Source organism: Episyrphus balteatus, chromosome 3, assembly GCF_945859705.1.
Source record: "Episyrphus balteatus chromosome 3, idEpiBalt1.1, whole genome shotgun sequence".
Taxonomy (NCBI): Eukaryota; Metazoa; Arthropoda; class Insecta; order Diptera; family Syrphidae; genus Episyrphus; species Episyrphus balteatus.
The window spans coordinates 1,666,593-1,686,926 of NC_079136.1; the positions used below are offsets into that span (position 1 = coordinate 1,666,593).

Below are 20,334 nucleotides of genomic sequence, written 5' to 3' on the forward strand. Positions count from 1 at the left end.
AAACCAAATAATATACATACATATATAAAAATTAAACACATAATAAAAAACATAAAAAGATTAAAAAGATTAAAAATTTTTAAAATTTGGACTAAAATTCTGACCTAATTTTTTGACGTGATGTCTTATAAATCGATGAAGCATGGCAGCCACCTCAAAAAAGTGAAGCTTAATCCAAATGAAGGATTTTTAAAAATTCCGTCATTTAATATGGTAAACAAAGGTAAAACAGAAAGATGAAATTTGGGCTAAAATCTAAACGCGAAGTCGTAGAGGATTAATTTTTTTTCCTATAGATAGATGAGATTAATTTAAAAATAACTGCATTTAAGAAAAAATTCTAAAAAATTTTGAAACTAAGCTATAAAGTTTTGTTTGAATGTTGTACTGTTTGGGCTATGACAAAATGATGATTTTGGGTGCCAGGTTAAAGACGAGGAAAAAAAAATTAGGCGTCTGATACGAATTTTTTTCTAACACTCTGCGTTTCGAAATATGAATTTTTGAAAAACACCTTGTTTTTTAGGGGTATTTTTGGATAGTTTGATCTCAAACTTATAGGACATGTAGGTTTTGGCTTTATGCATACATGTCGTTTAGTGAGTTTTTACTGAATAAAGGAAGAAACAAGTTTCTAAAAAAAACACGTTTTTTGAACGTTTTTAATCAATTTTCATCGTTTTTTATTTTTATCTTTTTTTCTTTAATAGATACAGGAATAAAGCATATGGAGTAATGATAGACCATGACTACGACTATATGTGTGCGAAGTTTCAATCATTTTTGTAAACACAATTTTGAGATAACGGTAAAATAAAATTTTAGAAGTCAACAGGTTATAACTTTTGACCAAGAGCAGATAAAAATTATTAAACTTTTATGAGCATCCTGATACAATTACCTTTCATTTGGTATATCAAACATAACGGTAGACTAACCACAAGCTACACAATGTTAAATCAAGAAACTTGCGAAAAACCTCATCAAAATACCAGTGGAGATCTGTTGCCCCCCGAACAGCCACCAGTGTGGGAAGTACCGTAATCTCAGTCTGGAAATTCGACTTGGTTGATTTAAAAAAATTCTTACTTCTCTTGTAGGCATCTTTGAAATGAGATTGATACGTCATATGAAAGGTATAAAATTTTTTATAGGTTTTCGAATAAAAAAATTGATTCCATAGCCTGAGAACATAATCATAAATGTTTTTTTTGCTTTTTTTAATGAAATTTGATCGAGTTCAAAAAATTCTAGCTCTTTTTGTAGATGTCTCATAGACCTGATCGATATATATATTTGAGATAAGACAATAAGCTTTCAGATGGTATAAAATTTTGTATAGGTTGTTAGGAAAAAAATAGAATTCATGACATGAGAAGATAAAAATTCATGTTTTTTTTTGCTTTTTTGATGAAAATGATTGTTTTCAATAAATTATGTATTTTTATAATTTTTGCGCATTGTAAAAATTTAAAATGGTTTTTTTTTTAGAAGAAATACTTGGCTTTTAAATTGCATAATTTTTTTGTAAGCTTTTAAAATAATGATTAATTGAAAAAAGTAAACGCTTCAATTGACTCATTTTAAACAAAAGCACACAACCCGTTTTCTGACGACGTTATCACGTAAAATCATCGTCCGTAAACCTACTCCAGTCAAAGCGTCATTTGACCTTGCGCTGAGAGGCACTGTCTGTTTTTATTTCATGGATCGATAGGGGTATATTTAAAAGGCTTAAACCCAATTTCTCACCACCTGATCATTCTTTTTAGCGGAGTTATTCACAAAAATGCATTTTTTGGGATATTTTACTTCTAAGCTAATATCTTTGCTCCAGATAGTCGTAGACCAAAAAATAAACATACATTCTCTTCCTTATAATATTTTCTATCGTTGTACCAATTTCATTGCATTTGAGTGAGTAAATACAAAATGGCAGCCATTTGAAGTCAAATTCTTGTTGTTAAAAAACACATTTTTGTCATTATTTCGAAAAAAGCTTATATCATGATTAACATTTTTCTAATCTATTTTGTAGCCCTGTTCATGTCCTGCATTTTAAAGAAAAAATGAGCTCTCTATCACCAAAGATGGCCGAGCTATTGATAAATGAACGTATGCAAAACCGGTGCGAAAACACCCAAAAATATCGTTTTTTGGGAATAACTCGACTTCAGAATGTCCTACGGCAAAAAATAAAGCAATGAATTGTTCGTTACAACATTTTCTATCAATTAAGTGCACATTCTATTTGTTGAAACAAATAAAAAATAAGTAATATTAAGTCAAATTCGTTTTTTTGTTTAGCAAACTCTTGCCTTATTATTTTGCAAACGGTGCAAGTATTGGCTAAGAAAATAAATTACTGTTGTAGTCCTTAAAATTATCTACAATTCAAAAAAAAATTTAGCTTTCTACGACCCACGGGAGCCGAGTTATTATAATTTTAAGAAAGCATTAATCCGTACGAAAATTCAAAAAAATTTCCCTTGTTTATGATTCGAATATTAGTTCTCAGTGAGAGGGGTTGTTTTCATTGTTTCTTGTTATAAGAGAATTTGTCTTATGTTTTTTCGTTGGTCATTTGGACCTTTTTTAAAAAATTAATTTCTCGGCTCGTGTGGGTCGTAGAGAGCTAATTTTTTTTTTAACTTGTAGATAATTTAAAGGACTACAATAATATTTTATTTTAATAGCAAATACTTGCACCGTTTGCAAAATAATAAGGCAAGAGTTTGCTAAACAAAAAAACGACTTTGACTTAATATTACTTATTTTTTATTTGTTTCAACAAATAGAATGTGCACTTAATTGATAGAAAATGTTGTAACGAACAATTCATTGCTTTATTTTTTGCCGTAGGACATTCTGAAGTCGAGTTATTCCCAAAAAACGATATTTTTGGGTGTTTTCGCACCGGTTTTGCATGCGTTCATTTATCAATAGCTCGGCCATCTTTGGTGATAAAGAGCTCATTTTTTCTTTAAAATGCAGGACATGAACAGGGCTACAAAATAGATTAGAAAAATGTTAATCATGATATAAGCTTTTTTCGAAATAATGACAAAAATGTGTTTTTTAACAACAAGAATTTGACTTCAAATGGCTGTCATTTTGTATTTACTCACTCAAATGCAATGAAATTACATACAACGATAGAAAATATTATAAGGAAGAGAATGTATGTTTATTTTTTGGTCTACGACTATCTGGAGCAAAGATATTAGCTTAGAAGTAAAATACCCCAAAAAATGCATTTTTGTGAATAACTCCGCTAAAAAGAATGATCAGGTGGTGAGAAATTGGGTTTAAGCCTTTTAAACATCCTATCGATCCATGAAATAAAAACAGACAGTGCCTCTCTGCGCAAGGTGAGGCCCTTTTTTCCGACGCTTTGACTGGAGTAACCGGCTTTACAGCCTCTTTTTTTTACTAAATCACTTTCCATTTGGTTTCTGAACCCGTTACCACCAAAAATTTGTATTAAAGAAATAAAGTAGAGCTTAAAACTTTTATTTTGTTGGCTTTTATATGGTGGAACTCGTTTATGTTAGAACAAATCATTTTTTTCATTTTAATAATTCCACTTTGTTTTTATTTATTGATCTTGACAGCAGCTGTTTCGGTACATAGTACCTTCATCAAAGGATTGATTAAATATAAACTAACAATGACAAACAAAAAATTTAAATTGCATTCTTATGACTTTGTGTTCAATTTGGTGAATGTGTTTTTTTTTTACAATTTCGGAGAGATTGGGTGGACCAATTGCCATTTGTTTGTTGTAACGAACAAAATTTAATAGGAATTTTTAAACTTTATTTAATGTACTAAAATGTTGTTGGTATAAAAAGCAGTAGTTAAAAAATAAGCTTTTGAAAACGAAAACCACGAATTTTTTTCAGTTAGTAACTTTTTTAAAATGTAAAGGTTGCATATTATGGAAAATTTTTTTAAGCAAATTGTTAAAGATAATACAATTTAAATAATTTGAATTTAACCAGTGCTCTCCTCTGTCTGCCCAAAAATTCTTGAAATAAATCAGTCCAAAAGTTGGATATTTTTCTACAAAGTAGATAAGGCTAAATTATCAGCCCTAACAAGTCATTTCTCTGGGCTAAAATTCGTCGGATTTTATACGAATCCGAGAGTTTTACCTGTCGAAAGCACACCTCAAAACATGATTCGTAGAAAATTGGTGAATTTTCAACTAAACAGCTTTGATTCATTTATTGCAAATTTTCATTTTTAAACATTCGTGAAATAAATATTAGTTAAGAGTTTTTTTTTAATTTCCCACAAATAGTTAATTTGGACCTGTTTCCCTTTTGGTGCAACGTACTTACTTAATTCTCACGGTAATATCTTTAAAACCACAAATACGATTTTCAGAAAAACTTCACACTTTGTATGCAGTAGCCTTTTGGATCAAGGGGCACGGTAGTGCCCAGCCAAGTTCTCTAGCAACTTTGGCACTACACCCTTATTTACAGGAAACAACTCAACTCATTTTCGACCCCCCTCTAACTTCCACACCAAAGATGCCAGAATATTCAAACTCGCTACATTTGTTGAGCTGGCCGAACCCAAATTCCTCACAAAATTTCAGCTTAGGATGAGTGGTTTCTGAGATATAGGACTTCAAAAATCGCGAAAACCGTAACTGACTCACTGACAGATCATCAAAATTATGGAGAACTTTCCGCTATCGTAGAAACTTGAAATTTTACATGGTGATAGGACTTGTGGTGTATACAAAGGAAAAAATCGAAAATTTGAGATTTTCAATTCAGGGGGCGTGGTAACCGCCCATTTTCACCGAATTTTCATCAATTATAATAGAGCACTTCTGACTATCGTAGAATCTTGAAATTTGGTAGAATGTTAGAGCTGGTAGTTAATAAAAAGGAAAAAATTAAAATCTGAGAATTTCAGCCAGGGGGCGTGGAACCGCCCATTTCCGCTGAATTTTCATCAAATATTATAGAGCACTTCTGATTATCTTAGAATCTTGAAATTTGGTAGAATAATAGAGCTGGTAAGTTATACAAAGAAAAAAATTTCAAATCTGATAATTTCAGCCAGGGGGCGTGGCAACCGCCCATTTTCGCCGAATTTTCATCAATTATTATAGAGCACTTCTGATTATCGTAGAATCTTGAAATTTGGTAAAATGGTAGAGCTGGTGGTTTATATAAAGGAAAAAATTTTATGTTTGAGAATTTTAGCCAGGGGGCGTGGTAACCGCCCATTTTCACTAAATTTTATCAAATTTTTTAGAACACTTCTGACCATCGTAGAATCTTGAAACTTGGTAGAATGGTAAAGCTAGCAAGTTATAACAAATACAAAATTTAAAATTTGAGAATTTTGGATAGGGGGTGTGGCAACTGCCCATTTCTGCTGAATTTTCATCAAATATTATAGAGCATTTCTAACTGTCGTAGAACCTTAGAATTTGGTAGAATGGTAGACCTGGTAGTTTAAACAAAAGAAAAAATTTAAAATTTGAGAATTTTAGAATTTTAGACAAGGGGCGTGGTAACCGCCCTAGGGCTGCCAGACGTCCCGATTTCACCGGGACAGTCCCGACACTTCAACCCTGTCCCGATATCTGTCCCGATTCACAAAATGTCCCGATTTTGTCCCGACATTCCGTTTCTTAATCAATCTTTGTTCGAAACCTTTTGGAAGAAAAAAAATGAGACTTCTTGAAAAATGATGAAAATGATTTTTATCTGTTTTAATTCACTTAAGAGAATTTAATAGTTACTTATGTAAGTGAGATGTGGAGCAATCACATTTAAAATACCTATTATTTTAATTGTGAATGTTTCACATCTCGACAGCTTAGGTTTTCTAAAATTTCGCGATTTCTATACAATAATTTATTTTTAATGCAGACTTAAAGTAAAAAAAAAATTAAATAAAAATGACCTAAAGCTTGCATTAAAAATAAATTGTTATACATAAATATAAGAAAATTCACTCAAATTATACAAGAAAAAACTAAGAGGTCAAATTTGTTCATTCTCCAAAACTAGAAAACTGTTGAAAGCATAAATTTAGGGCTTAGTAAAAGAACTATCAAGAGACAGTTTTTAAGCGAGTAGGTAGGTATCTATCTACGATGAATGTGATTTTATTTTATGGATGAAGGCTTTATTATTTTTTTTTTTCCAAACGAAGATTTTCAAAAAATGGATTTTCAACAAACTCATAGGTACTTTTGCAAGAAGTCCCCAAAAATTTAGGATTAAGTCTTAAGCCTTAACTACATACACCACTTTTTGAAAAAGTACAAAAGTGAAAATATTTTTTTTTTACTAGCGCCAAAAAATAAGCTTTTTTGTTAGGCCAAAAAATAAGCTTTCTGCATCAATTGTTTTAATTTTACAGCCCGGAAAACTATACAAAAATGCATTTGAAAATTTTCACTTTTGTACTTTTTCACTTTTTGAGCCAATGTAGTTAAGGCTTTATGCATGAAAAAGTTTGTAATTACCTACGTAATTCTTTTTAGTATTTTTTTTTTATTTTCGATTTCATGTATTATTTGGCTGTCCCGATTTGTCCCGACTTTTGAGACCTGTTGTCCCGACAATAATAAAATTTTAAATGGCAGCCCTAAACCGCCCATTTTCTCTGACTGTTCATCAATTATAGAGATTTTAAGTTCTACAGCAATACCTTGCAAAAAGTAGTGAAATCACAACAAAAACATTACTGTTAAAAAAAGAGCCAAGTTCTCCTATGTTGAAATTATGCTGGTACAAAAAGTACTGAAATGTAAAAGTGTACCAAGTTCTAAAGCTTGGCTTTAAATTTGTATAAATAAAATGTTGATTGTTCTCTTGACAATTTTTCTTAATATTACCGATTTTTAAAGCTAATTGAAAAATTGCCAAGCAAACAATAAGCATTTTATTTATACAAATTTAAAGCCAAGCTTTAGAACTTGGTACACTTTTACATTTCAGTACTTTTTGTGCCAGCATAGTTTCAACATAGGAGAACTTGGCTCTTTTTTTAACAGTAATGTTTTTGTTGTGATTAAATTTTTCTTAAAATATTGTGGAACTGATCAAGCTAAAGTCCTCATTGTAAAAATGCAGTTAAAGATAAAAATATAAAAAATATGTCTAGTTTAATTTCGGGCTGACACTTCTTTATTCATACTTTAATCAGTTTAAGATTGGTTTGTAGTTTATTTAATATTTCTTCATAGGCACTTTATTAGGTATTTTTTTCAAGTTCTTAATTTGGTGTGTTCACTTTTACTTAGAGCATTCTTAAATACTTCAATACTTTGTTTTTAATCCTTCTTTAAAAGGTATTTATAAATTCTAAAATCTGTAGTACTTTGATTACAATGTTAAAAAAAAATTAACTCGAAAGAGGACAAAATTAAATGAAGGAAGCACAGTTATGGATAAAAAAAAACTATTTTCTCTATAAATACAAAATAAGTAAGCTTTACGATAAACTTTTTTTTAAATTCTTAAGAAACTGAAAACGTATCTAAGAAAATTTTTTAAGAGCAAGGAAAGTGTGATACCTACCTATTTAAAAGGAAAATAAATAATTAGGAAGAATAATTTTATTCCGATTTAAGAAGACTTTAAGAATTAGTTAAGCTTCTTAAGTCCTTCTATTGCACTGCACACTTCTTATGAACTTAAATCCTTCTTTAATAAGAACATTATATAAGCCTTTAGAAGTCTTAACTCATTTTTACTTGCGATATGCATAGGTACTATAGTGCAAGTTTAGGATTAGTAAAAAAAATCGAACTCGAGATAACAATTTTACATGACATTACGATGATGGAAAGTGGGTCCGCCAATTCTGTCTGTCTGTCTGTCTGTGTGTCTGTCTCTATGTGGAGCTGCAGCCCAAACGAGTGAAGTGATTTTCTTCAAACTTGGTAGTTAGCAGTTTTTGGTGATTCCCTAGAGGGGAAATTGAAATTTTTTTTTTATGACCAAAACTAACGGTACCTGCCATATAACGGAAATAGAAAAGTTTTTTTTTTCAAAAACGGCTCTAACGATTTTGATTAAAATTTTTGTGTGTAGTACTACACATAAGAGCCAACTTTTGAAATAAAAAAAATATTTTTTGTACAGTTATTAACGGTACCTGTCATAGAACGGTTTTTTTCGTTTCTGAATATCACGTACAACATTAACCCGATTTAAATGAAAATTTTTATACAAAAGTGTTTAAGTAAAGGTAATAATAAAATTTTAGGCCCATTTGCTCATACGGATCATAAATTTGATTCATAGCTAGGTCGAACATAGTCCTTGTGTTTTACTTAGTTTATTCTAAGTTGTTAAAAAAAATTTATGTTTAACCTAGCAATGTTTTACTTTCATGCGAGAAATCGCTGAGAACTTCAAATTCGAATGTCAAATCGATACAAACGTCAGTTAATTTTATTTTTTTTGAGCAATTAAGCTGAAATTTTTTAATAATTTTGTTATTTTGTGGTTTTTTATTGCAAAAATTAATTAAATATAGTGAAACTGATAAAAAATGTGTGTTTGATTTGATAAATTAATTATTCATGTGATGGAAATTTTTTACAAATGTGTTTGTGTGTCACAATTAAGTGACAGAAAATTGACAAATATATACAAAAAAAATGACAAATACTTCTGTAAACATTTATGCGACCATGGTGAACGTATAAAAGTGAGTTGACCATTCTTTAATTAATTACTGATGTAAATTTTATAGACAACATCATTTTTAAGGGATGTTATGGCTTTTTGCTCAATAAAAATTTCTTATGTAGATCATAAAACCCTTATGTTCTACTATTTCTTGTCCCTAAGTTATGTTATACTTAGAAGTATTTATGACACGAGTTAAAGTTCGTGCAAACGATTATGTAGAACTTTAGGGTTTATGTTTCACATAAAGATTTAAGTTCCGTTTCAGCAAATGGGCCTTAGAAAATTTTCAAAAAACTCATTTTTGGATTTTTAAAAAATATTTCAAATTTTTTTTTGAAAAATCAATTTTTTGAAAACTTATCAATGAAAAATTTTTAAATCTAGTTTTTATGTGTAAAATAATTATTTCTTCAAAATGGCGTACCAACTTCTTTTTTGAAAAATGTTAAAAAATTTTGTATATAAAAAATTATTTTTTTAAAAAACGACACCAACGTTTTTCGAAATTTTTTTTTTAAATATCTTTTTATACAAGTAATAAAATGGCATACTTAGTTTTTTGAATTAAAAGCGGTATTTAATTATTTATTTTTTTTTTTGCACCACTTATGAAACTCCGTGCAAATATCAAATTTTAAATTTTCCCTTATTTTGTTCAATGAAAAGCTTTAACATTAGAGTAACTTTTACCATAAGAGCAAGTAGGTACGTGCGACCTTCGACAGTCGTGCAATTTATTTATGTCTTTGTTATATTTCTGCGGAGCTCTGTTATTAAGCATTTTTGAAGAAGGGGCAATTTTCTAAAAAATTGACGTAAAGTAGTAGTGCAAAATTATTTTAAAAAAGTATTTCTGCAATAAACTCAAAATAGAGTGGAATTGTTCTTGTCCTTTTTTTTGTTATTATTATTTCAATCCTGACGTGAAGGGTCAAGCTTTATCAGGGTAAAGCAGTTCACACCACTGACCAACTAGTAGGTTATTAGAGTCATTTAAAAAGAACAACATATCTTTATCTCGAGTAGGTACCAATTTACAGAATTTGTAGTACAATATCCTTATTTGTTTGAAAATGATATTTTCTGTGAAAAGTGAATAGACGTAAAACAAACTTATACTTTCATTTATTCGTAAATATTAATATTATTTTTTATTTTCAATATTCGCATATAATGAATTCAAATATCTTTCAGTAATAGGATGGGTGTGTTCCATATTGCGAACATTAAATTGCGTTTCGCCTATATCCGTCACAAGTCTGGCCTTGCAATTTTTACTGCGTTGTTTTGCACAAACCCAATATTTGCGATTATTTTGTATTTTAGCGCATATATAACCATGTCCACTGTAAATCATCTTTCTAGAACCGCGCTGACCTGTCTCATATTGAACTAGCAATCCACCATCAGATGCATATCCACTTTTATATAATTCTTCCAATTGCTCGTCATAATCTATAAAAATGGAAAAAATAAATTGTTTTAATGAAAATATTATACTCTTGAGAAATATTTTTAAGTTTTTTTTTTGGTTTATATGAAGCAGTAAGACATTGGAACCTTTTACATATAAATACATTTTTTTGAAATGAAAGAAACAACAAAATATACTTTGAACACAAACAAAAATCTGTTCTTTATTTTAATACTTTTCAACTTTTATAAAACTTCTTTCATTCCTTTCGGGATGAGATGTCTTCTCGAACTCTGAATCTGGTAGATGATTGTGGCTCTGATTTTTGATGATTAGTTCACCCGTCTGACTCGATGTTATTAATCTCGCTTTACAACGATTGTAACGATTCTTTGAACATAGCCAATATGTTTTGCATCCTTTAGTGTTATTGCGAAAATATGAAAATTCGCCTAGAATTAATTTTGGTTTTCCTTTATTGCCTCGAATAAGTTTCACATCAAATCGCTTTGCCCATAAATCGAGATCTGTAAGATTTAATAAAAAAAAAAAATAAAAAAGGACAATTAGATGATTTCTTTGATTTGATTTGAATTTTTTTTTTTATTTACTATTAATAAATACAAAATTTTTAAATTAATGAAGTAAATACCTACCAGCAGTTACTTTTTTTAAATTTCCAATAGTTTAAATTAAACAAATTAAGGTTCACTTTAATAAAAATATTTTATTTTATTTTATTTACTACTCGGTGTTTGTAGATACATATTTCTGGATTTAAGCCAGACCCATAATTGGCGGATGGAGTCGGAAGCTATTTTCAATTGTTGTTGTTTTCTTTGTATTTTCGATAAGTTTTCATCCGTCGAGTGCGGTTGCGAGCGCTGTTACCCTCCGTTTCATCCGACGCATCCGTCAATTATAGTTCTGGCTTTATCAGACAATATGGATTCTATTCTTTATTTAGTAGATATACCTGGTCCACCTCCAAAAAGCTTCACATTCTTTACTTTTGTTACAAAAGAAAGAAAATCCATCAATAATTAGATTCAAGTATCTTTGAAATGCACGAATCATATTTTAATGAAATCTCTTCGCCTAAAAATCGATATCTGTAAAAAGAGAAAAAAAAAAAACTTTCGGAACTGGTTAGAAAATTCGATAGCAAAAATCTCAGACGAGGAGTGACTTTTTTTTTTTAAAGTACATCTTTTACGTAAAGTTCATCCTTTTTCTATCCAGAATATTAGTTTACCAGAATAACTCTGAATTGCAAAAGGATGAATTTGGTTTGCAAAGGTATGAATTGAATTTGGAAAAGGGTGCTAATTTTAAAGTGAAAACTTTCTATTGCATTAGCGCTGCAAAGTTTTGCCAAGTTGCATTCCATGTTCTGCAAAGCTGTGCAAATAGCCATTTGTCGTGTTAAGTTCGAATATATTAAATAGTAAATTAAAATGAATTGCTTTGAACAACATTTCTCAGCCTTTGAGAGTTTGCCAAGAATTTATCAGTCGGCGGGCCCGTCTCAAGAATAAAATGTAATGTATCAACACCTCAAAATGTATTGAAGGTACATCATGTACATTAGAACGTTCGTTAAGGCTTTTTCGAAAGTCAAGGAAAAACTGTTTCAAAAAAATAAAAAAAAAAATACTCCAATTTTTTCAGATTTTTATTTTGACGCTAGATGGCTCCCCAAGAGGGTTAAAGTTTTTTCTCATTTAAGATAGGTATATGTTGACTTATGAGGCCATTTTTTTTTTTTAGATATTTTTACAAAAATACTTATTTTTTTATATATTTATATTTTGTGTGTACTACTTCATAAGTAAGTCATTCCGAACTCTTACTTTGGTAGATAATCGTTGATCTGGTGGATGATTGTGCCTGCATTTTTTACTTGTCCTCGCATCATTTATTCCATTGGATGTTATAATTCGTACCTTGCAACAATTGGGCTTAGGATTTTTGGAGCAAACCCAATATGTTGTTGATCCACTTATTCTGTTGCGACAATAAGAATATCCACCAATAACAAGAGTTGGTTTTCCAGTAAAGCCATAAATTAGTTCTACATGACATCCGTTTCCCAAAAAATCATCATCTGTAAGATTTTATCACGAAAAAAAACTATTAGTTGTTTTATCTCTTACAAAAACTGAAAAACAGAAAATGATAGTGTAGGTACGCTGGCTCTCCATTTAAAAAAAATTCTTCTATATTTTTATAATTTTTATTCCTTTGATTCCCAATTAAAATATTACAAAGAATTTATTATTATTTGTAATAATAAACAGTAGTCATTTTGTCCTTAGGTGTATTTTTTATGATACATTTTTTATCTCGTAGATGATTGTGCTTGCCTTTCAATTTAATATCGTACACACCATTGTTATTCTTAGTTATAGCTCTTGCCAAACAAGGATTGATTGAATAACGCTTTGAGCATTTCCAATATTTTGTATTTTCTTTAGTCCAGTTGATCATGTACGAAAAGCCATCAAAAACAAGTGACATTCCTCTTTTTCCAGGAATCAGTATTATGCCATTACCGAGATCTGTAAGATATGTATATGTATGTTATTAAATAAATTATTAACTACATAATTTGTATTTTTTTATTAGTTTAATGAAGTCATTGAAATTAATACAAACAATTCAACAAAATACCTGTAAGCTTTTTAAATGCAAGTTACACTGCACTATTTCAAATTACAAAAAGGACTACCTATGGGCATTTTCATTGTTACGGGTGTGACACAGTTATTTATCATACTTACAGTCGCTTACGATCATTTGGCGGGAAGAGGTCAAAATAATATGTACACAAATATATTTGTAGGAAATTTATAAGAATCTTTATTTAAGAATGTAACGGGCGTGACACTTTTGTAACAGATATGGCATTGTATGAAAAACTTATTTATACAATGCACTTAAACATCAGAATTTAAAATACCATTACATAATAACTTTTTTATTCTTCTTCCAATTTTTCTATAAACTTATTCGAAAATAAATCATTTCGAACACTGAGTCTTTTAAATAATTTCTTATCTGGTGGATGATTGTGTGTGCAATCTTTTTGTTTAATACTTAATATTCCATTCTTAATACATGTTATAGTTTTTGCCTCACAATAATTAGGTCTTCCTTTCTTTGAGCATAGCCAATAAGTTGAACAATTTTTGCTTCTTCGACGATAGTATGAAAATCCATCAACAACAAGATTTGGTTTTCCTTTATTTCCACGAATAAGTTGTATACCATAACCAAGATCTGTAAGATTTTAAATATGTAAATATTATTATTAAATCTTAATTTAAGACTTGAAGCAAATGAAACTAATTAAAGTTAAATCATAATACTCAGTTAAAAAATTAGCAAATAAAAATAAATCGACAATTTAACTACTTAAAAATAATTTTATTTAATATTCCTGATACGAACCTTTAATATTTAAGTTGCAAATAAACTTTCTTTTCTTTTCTTCTGAACATTTTGTCTTAAAATTGTAAGTATTAGTACCGATACGGTATAATTGAACTTATAGTTCTTACAAAAGTATTTTAAAATGTAGAAATTATTAATTTTATGCTAAAAAAGAACTTTTTGAATTTCTCATTAATTTCTTTGTAATTTCTCTGGCAATTCTATATTTGCTTTTGTTTGACAAAAAGAATTATAAAGTGCTTCAAAGGAATCAAAAGTACTCTAAAGTACTTTGAACAAATTACAAGTACTTTAAGGATTTGAATGGAATTTAATAGATACTATTTTAAGGTACCAGCGTAATTATTTTTACATTTTTAAGAATTTTTGTGTGACTAATGAGTTCAAGTTTTAGTTTCAGTAACAGTAATGGTATTTGCATTTTCAAGAACATATACTTTATAGTTTTTATTTAATTAACGAATTTCATATAAAATGTATTGTTTCAAATTCAGTACCAAAGTATTGAAACTTTTATTCATTTATTTATATAAAAGTTCTTAAAAATATAGAAATAATTACCCTGCTACTTAAAAATAGTATTTTTTTGTTTTATTCTTAATTCGTTTTAAGTACTTTAAATACTAAAGAGTACTTTTAATTTCTTTGAAGTACATACTTCATAATTTTTTTGTCAAACAAATAGAAATATAGAATTACAAAAGGATTTACATAGTAATTGCATGTTATGAGAACTTACACTTTAAGTTCACAGATCTACTCTAAAAATCGATACTCATTGGCCCGACTTTCATATACTGTCCCAATTGTCGTTTTCTTTTTCAACATTTTCATGCAGGTATGACGTTCATTGCATGCTTTTAAAAATATTGATTAGTGGTTAAATTTTCGTGCAAACAGGAAGCGAGTAAGACCTTGTTCAACATTTAACCCGACAGAAGAAAAAACCGATTATACAACTGCTTCTAACTGTTGGTTGAACATAGGGAAAAATTGAAGTAGCAGTAGAAACATTGCCATTGGTTACTTAACCAAAGGGAAAAATTGGAACAGTGATTTAATAAATAAGTTAGGTGCGGGTAATAAGGCCTAGCAAAAAAATATTTACTCTTATAAATAAATTTAATTGCTAATGAAAATTGAAGATCAATTATTGGATGGACAATTTGTCGTTAAGCATAAGTGCATGTTGACTCTAACTTAGTAGGGTTATAAGGTCTTAAACTTTGAAATACTAATATTCTCAGTATATTTTGAGAATTGAGATCAGTTTGATTAGGTTAGCAATATTAAATAATGATTGTTTAAAGTCTAAACTGTAGAAAATAATATCATTGCTTAACAGCTTCAAAACTATCTGTGTATCATCATCTGACAACCCAAGACTTTTCAAATTTGCCGCATTGATAATATTGTCTCATTATCTTCAATTAACCCCTCTCAATTAGCCTCAAAACCATGACACTACCAACTAACCAAGTTCTATTTAGTACCTTTTCTGACTTTGTTAGTTGAAGTTTTTTAAATTTCTCATTTTGTAGGCCTTATTAACCGCCGAATCATTTTGTAACAAAATATAAAGTAAGTCATAACATTTTCTAAGCGTCAGTTATGTAGATTGCTAAGCCTGAATTACTCGATCTACTCCGATCATTATAAATTGAATTGACCTCGGGGGCGTACACTCCCTTGGGGCAAGCGGGGCGGTGCCCCGGGGCCCCCGAACGACCTCAGGGCCCCCACTGGAGATAATGCAGAGAAGCAAACTGTTAGCATAAATTGAGTTACGAAGTAAATTAAAATGTATTTGAATCACAAAAAAATTATATTATATTTTAGGGGCCTCTGAGCACTTAATTTTTAGACCCCAAAAATAATTTTTCAGTGGCCCCAAAAGAAATAAACTATGTTTGATGATGGAAAATCAAATGTGTAAATATTACTTCAGAAAAGAGGCCCCAAGAACTATCAATTCCAAGCTAAAAAAATTTTGTTTTAGGGGTCCCTAAATATTTAATTTTGGGGGCCCCTAGTACTAGTAAGTATAGCAAAGTGCATTACGAACATATTAAAACATTAAAATAAACCTAAAAATAAATAAGCCATACAAAAAAATGTATGGCGTATACGCACTTTTTTTTATTTCTAAGGGGCCCCCAAATATCAAAGGGGCCCTAAAATTTAGTCTTGGCCCGGGGCCCCGGCGACTCAACGTACGCCACTGATTGACCTAATTACCCGCATTGGCCTAATAACCCGAACCTATAACTTAATTTAAAAAGATCCTTTAACTTGCTAATATCGCTGTTATTAACTTACGTAGTAAGATTCACAGGTCTTTTTGTACAAAAGGTATGTTTATTTAAAAACGAAATTCATAATGTCTAATTTTTAATTAAAAAAAATAAATCTAAATGAATAATAAAAAGAAAACAAAAAAAAAAAAAAAACAAAATCACATCACGAATTTTTACATTTAAAAAACAATAGTTAACTTATTTAATCGAATTTTAAATGTTGAAATTCTGGTAAATGATTATGAAAAACAGACGATAATCGGATATCTTCTGGATCATCCATTGCTGTTATAATCCGAGCACGACATTTTTTTAATTTAACATGTGCACAACTCCAGTAAACTTTATTGCCATATTTTTTATTTTTTATATACGAATGTCCTTCGTAGATTAATTTTGGTTGACCTCTTTGACCGGAAATAAAATTTAATTTGGGAAGAATTGTTGACATTGATTGTATGAAGCCATTATCTACAAGTAAATGTAATAAAAATAAAAGAAAAAAAGTATGTACATTATGTTAATAATAAAATTTCGTTTCTTAAACAAAAACAAATAATTATTTTTAATAAAAGCCCATACAAAATTATTTATGTGTTTTATAATAAAATATATATTCTTTTTCTTAATTAACATTTTCTTTTTTTTTTTTGTTATACATTTACAAAGTCATTTGAAAAATTTATTCGATTTTCAACTATAAAATACAAAAATGACAACAAAAATACATTTAAATATTCTTTTTTTCTTAAAATAATATTGATAATTTTTCATTAATTAACAGCCACAATTTTGATTAGGTTGCAGCATTTCCAAAGGAGACTTGAATCTGAAAATGGAAATTTGGTTTTCTAAATTGATTTTAAAAAAATTAATAATCAAAACTAAATTCTTAAGATACAGTGCATTACTAAAAAAAATTGGTAAAATTTCGTGCGTGAAAAGTAAGGTATAATTTAAAGAAAATTTAGTTACCTCTAGTATAAATAATGGTAAATTGGTAAAAACAGAAATAAGGATAAACAAAATCGACCTGGTTCTTAACCCTTTAGGGAAACATACATATACCCATTTTTTTTCGACTTTTTATAGTACACTACGTCGATACTAAGTTGAAGTCAACTCATTTATTCAAATCTGACACAGGAAGACGATTATGTTGCCAACTGTAGTGACAGTCTGTTTTTTATTAAACATATAAGGAATATTAAGGTCCATTTTCTTCACTCGGAGTTGAACAAAACTTGAGAATTTTTATATTAAAAAATTCTCAAGTTATGTTCAACTCCGAGTGAAGAAAATGGACCTAAACCTTCTCCACCTTCATAAAGGCTTTGCTATTAATGCCCAGTTTCTCAATAATTTTTTGATCCAAAATTTAACCCATAACTTGCTGAGTTAGCCCCGGGACTAAATACAGGAGTTTGTTTTAGAGAATTGTGAGCAAAATCTATTTCAAATGAAATACATACAATATCACACAATAGCTCATTACTGAGAAACTGTCCCTGATTTAACCCATACTCATTCGCAAATTTACTCTGAATTGTATTTTTCTTATAAGAAGTGTCTAGTACTAAAATATATTGTTGCACAAGCTGAATGTGCGGTATTTATACCGCCAAGAACTTTATTAACAAATCCTGCTTTTAAAGGAAGACTCTTTAGTGTGGAAAAAAATTTGGTTGCAAAGACACAACAATTCGAAATTTGGCAATTTTTCTTCGCGATATAAGTACTGTAGGGCATGTTTAGGATTCGTAAAAATACTTAAATCTAATCTAATGAGATTAGGACAATTTAAGGGATGGTTCTTGGATTTATTTTAAGAAAAAAATTGTTGTACACTAACTCTTCATCTGCAATGTGGGTATCATTTTTCGATGAATTAAGAAAACGCTTACTTTGGTGTATCTTGACCCACGTAAACATGCATTTGCTTTAGAATGCTTTCCCAAATACTCGTATCAAACAATCCATTAATCAATCTTGCCATAAACGCCTAGGTCGAGATAGGATTTTTTAAAGATAGCCTTATTAAAAAGCTTGCCATTTATTAATTTTCTTAACTCGACTTTAGTTGTTTTGCCATAGTTTTTTTGTATCAAATAAATTATGCTAGTCATATAAAATTGTTTATTTTTCGTTTTCTTAACTCGAGTTAGGTGGTTATGGCTTGAGACCACAGAAATATTCAAAACTTTGAAGTGAATATTATTTGCTCATGGTATCTTTCTATTCCTCTGATCTATACGAATCGAAATAAAAATATGGAAAAAAACTGGAAGGGGAAGGGAATTTAAAGCCTTAAAGACTTGAACAAACCAAAAAGGTATGCGGTATTTGTATGAAAACAAAGTTCACACCTGAACGTTGACGTTCCAGTTTGGAATTTTTATCATACAAGTACCCGTTTCGCTGCCGAATACCTTTCTGATGCCTTTCTTTCTTTAGAATTCAGGGAACAGGTTATGTAAATGCAAAGAGTACTAAATACTAGTTGGAAAAAAGTTTATTGAAAGAAAAGAGTAAAAAAGAGGTCTAGGCCATAATAATGTTTGAAGTCCATTGAAATTAATAAACTTATTTAATTTAATTAAAATTAATAAACTTATTTATTTAACGACAGATCTTCTTCAATATAAATATAAGACCAAACTCAAAAGAACAACAATAATTACCTTTGAATAATTGACAATTTGTAGTATAGTTTTCCATCACATCATTTAGCACGGGCTGTTTGCTGATTTCCTAATATTTAAGTGTCCATATAGATTTCTTAATGTGTATGGAAAGCATATCGTAAGCAATATTTCTCAACTCCATCAACCAAACGACTAGTAGCACGAGCTTTACACTTGGCACTTTTATATTGTGTACAACGCCAATTTGTCGTATGCTTTAGCATTCGATCAATCACAAATTCATATTTTCCAATCAAAAGTTTTCGATTTTTCTTTTTCGTATAACCAAACACACACATATCGGGATATCCGTCTAGATAGCATGAATCTGAAATGAAAACATGATCCAAGGTAAACAAACAAAAAAAAAAAAATTAATTTGTTAGTCGGGACTTAAGGTTTTAAAAAAAAAGTTAAAAATAGTTTTAAGATTTTTTTTAAATGCCGCTTCTTATTCATATAAGTTCTATGTCTCACGAGGAATTTTCATCTCGGCTGCGCAGATGATAGAATTTCCTTTCCAATTTTGTATTTCATTCAAAATTTATAAAAAAAAACACGAAGTTTAAAATTTGTAATTTTCTTGTAAATTAAATTAGTACTATTTATTTATTTATATAATATTTATATAAATTATTCAATTTTAAAAAACGGCGCTTTGCCAATTGAACTTCTTGACAATCCTTGTACAGAATGATTGTGCGGACTTTTATGGACGACTTTATCATTACACGTATGCACTCGTGCATGACATTTGTGTAATGTTGTATACTGTGTGCATCTCCAGTAGATTTTATTTCGTATGAGCTTCTCCTTAACGAAGTAATAGCCATTGTGATATAATTGAGTTTTGCCCTTTTGACTTTGGACATAATGCAACAAAGTTTCTGCGTCATCATTCATATCCTCATCAGCACCTATAAAATAAAAGATAAATTATAATAAATATAAAAGTTAAAAAAAAAATTGTTTTGTTTATGGATTTTGAGTTTGAACTTGATGCATTTTTTGTTTAACTTCTTGTAGTTCAATAGAGTTAACTGTATAAGTAAACATTAAGTTCGATGAAACATTTTATGTCTAAGCTGAACTTGTTTTACTTTCTCTCGTTTGAAGTTTTTGTTTGCTAAATAAGTTGCACAAATAAATACAACTCTGTTTCGTTTTTAATACAACTTATGAATTAGGACTTAGGAGTTCGTGAGCTTCGTGGTTTTTTCGAAGTAAAATGTATGAATTACTGGCAAAATTTGATCGACAATATTTTACTTCACATAGTTTGTGAAACAAATAATAAACTTAAACTAAATATTTAACAGGACATCCTTCTATTTAAATATAAAAAATCTCCCCAGAAACCAGTCAAAGCAAGATCACCTTGGTCTTAGCAAACAAAAATTTTTACCTACGAAATCTTCATGTTTGACCAATTTACAAGTAACTAAATGTGTCCCCTTATACGTTTCAAATCACAAGCCTATTCAACCCCGGTTAGTCTCACAACATTTTTACTCTCAAATACTATTGTATAAAGTTTGAATCTACAAAAGGAAACAAAGATGTCTAACCAATTAAGCGATGAGTCAACTGGAAGCAGCTAGTTTGCAATGCCAAAGTTTTTTTTTTCCAAACAGTTTTACGCGCAAAATAATAATAATTCCCAACCATAAAATAAACTAGTGCATTAGGTTCCACGATATAACGTATCAAAATCCAGCTTCAAACGGATTTTTCTCAAACCCTTCCTTATGCAGATGTATATTTGGCACAAGAAAATTTTTCAAGAAGAAATGTTGTTT

At 29.5% G+C, this 20,334-nt stretch overlaps 1 protein-coding gene and 1 long non-coding RNA gene across 2 annotated transcripts; both read right to left on the bottom strand.

The window, feature by feature from the left end:
- Positions 1-9,808: 9,808 nt before the first annotated feature.
- LOC129915353 (uncharacterized) lies at positions 9,809-10,313 on the bottom strand. The gene is made up of 2 exons (XM_055994852.1): positions 10,245-10,313; positions 9,809-10,139 (listed from the first exon to the last, which is right to left on the bottom strand). The coding sequence occupies exons 1-2, from the start codon at positions 10,261-10,263 to the stop codon at positions 9,829-9,831; spliced, it is 330 nt and encodes a 109-aa protein (XP_055850827.1). The 5' UTR covers positions 10,264-10,313; the 3' UTR covers positions 9,809-9,828.
- Positions 10,314-10,317: 4 nt separating this feature from the next.
- On the bottom strand, positions 10,318-12,328 carry LOC129915354 (uncharacterized). Its single transcript, XR_008772282.1, has 2 exons — positions 10,755-12,328; positions 10,318-10,625 (listed from the first exon to the last, which is right to left on the bottom strand). It is a non-coding gene; the product is annotated as an uncharacterized LOC129915354 (long non-coding RNA).
- Positions 12,329-20,334: the final 8,006 nt, after the last annotated feature.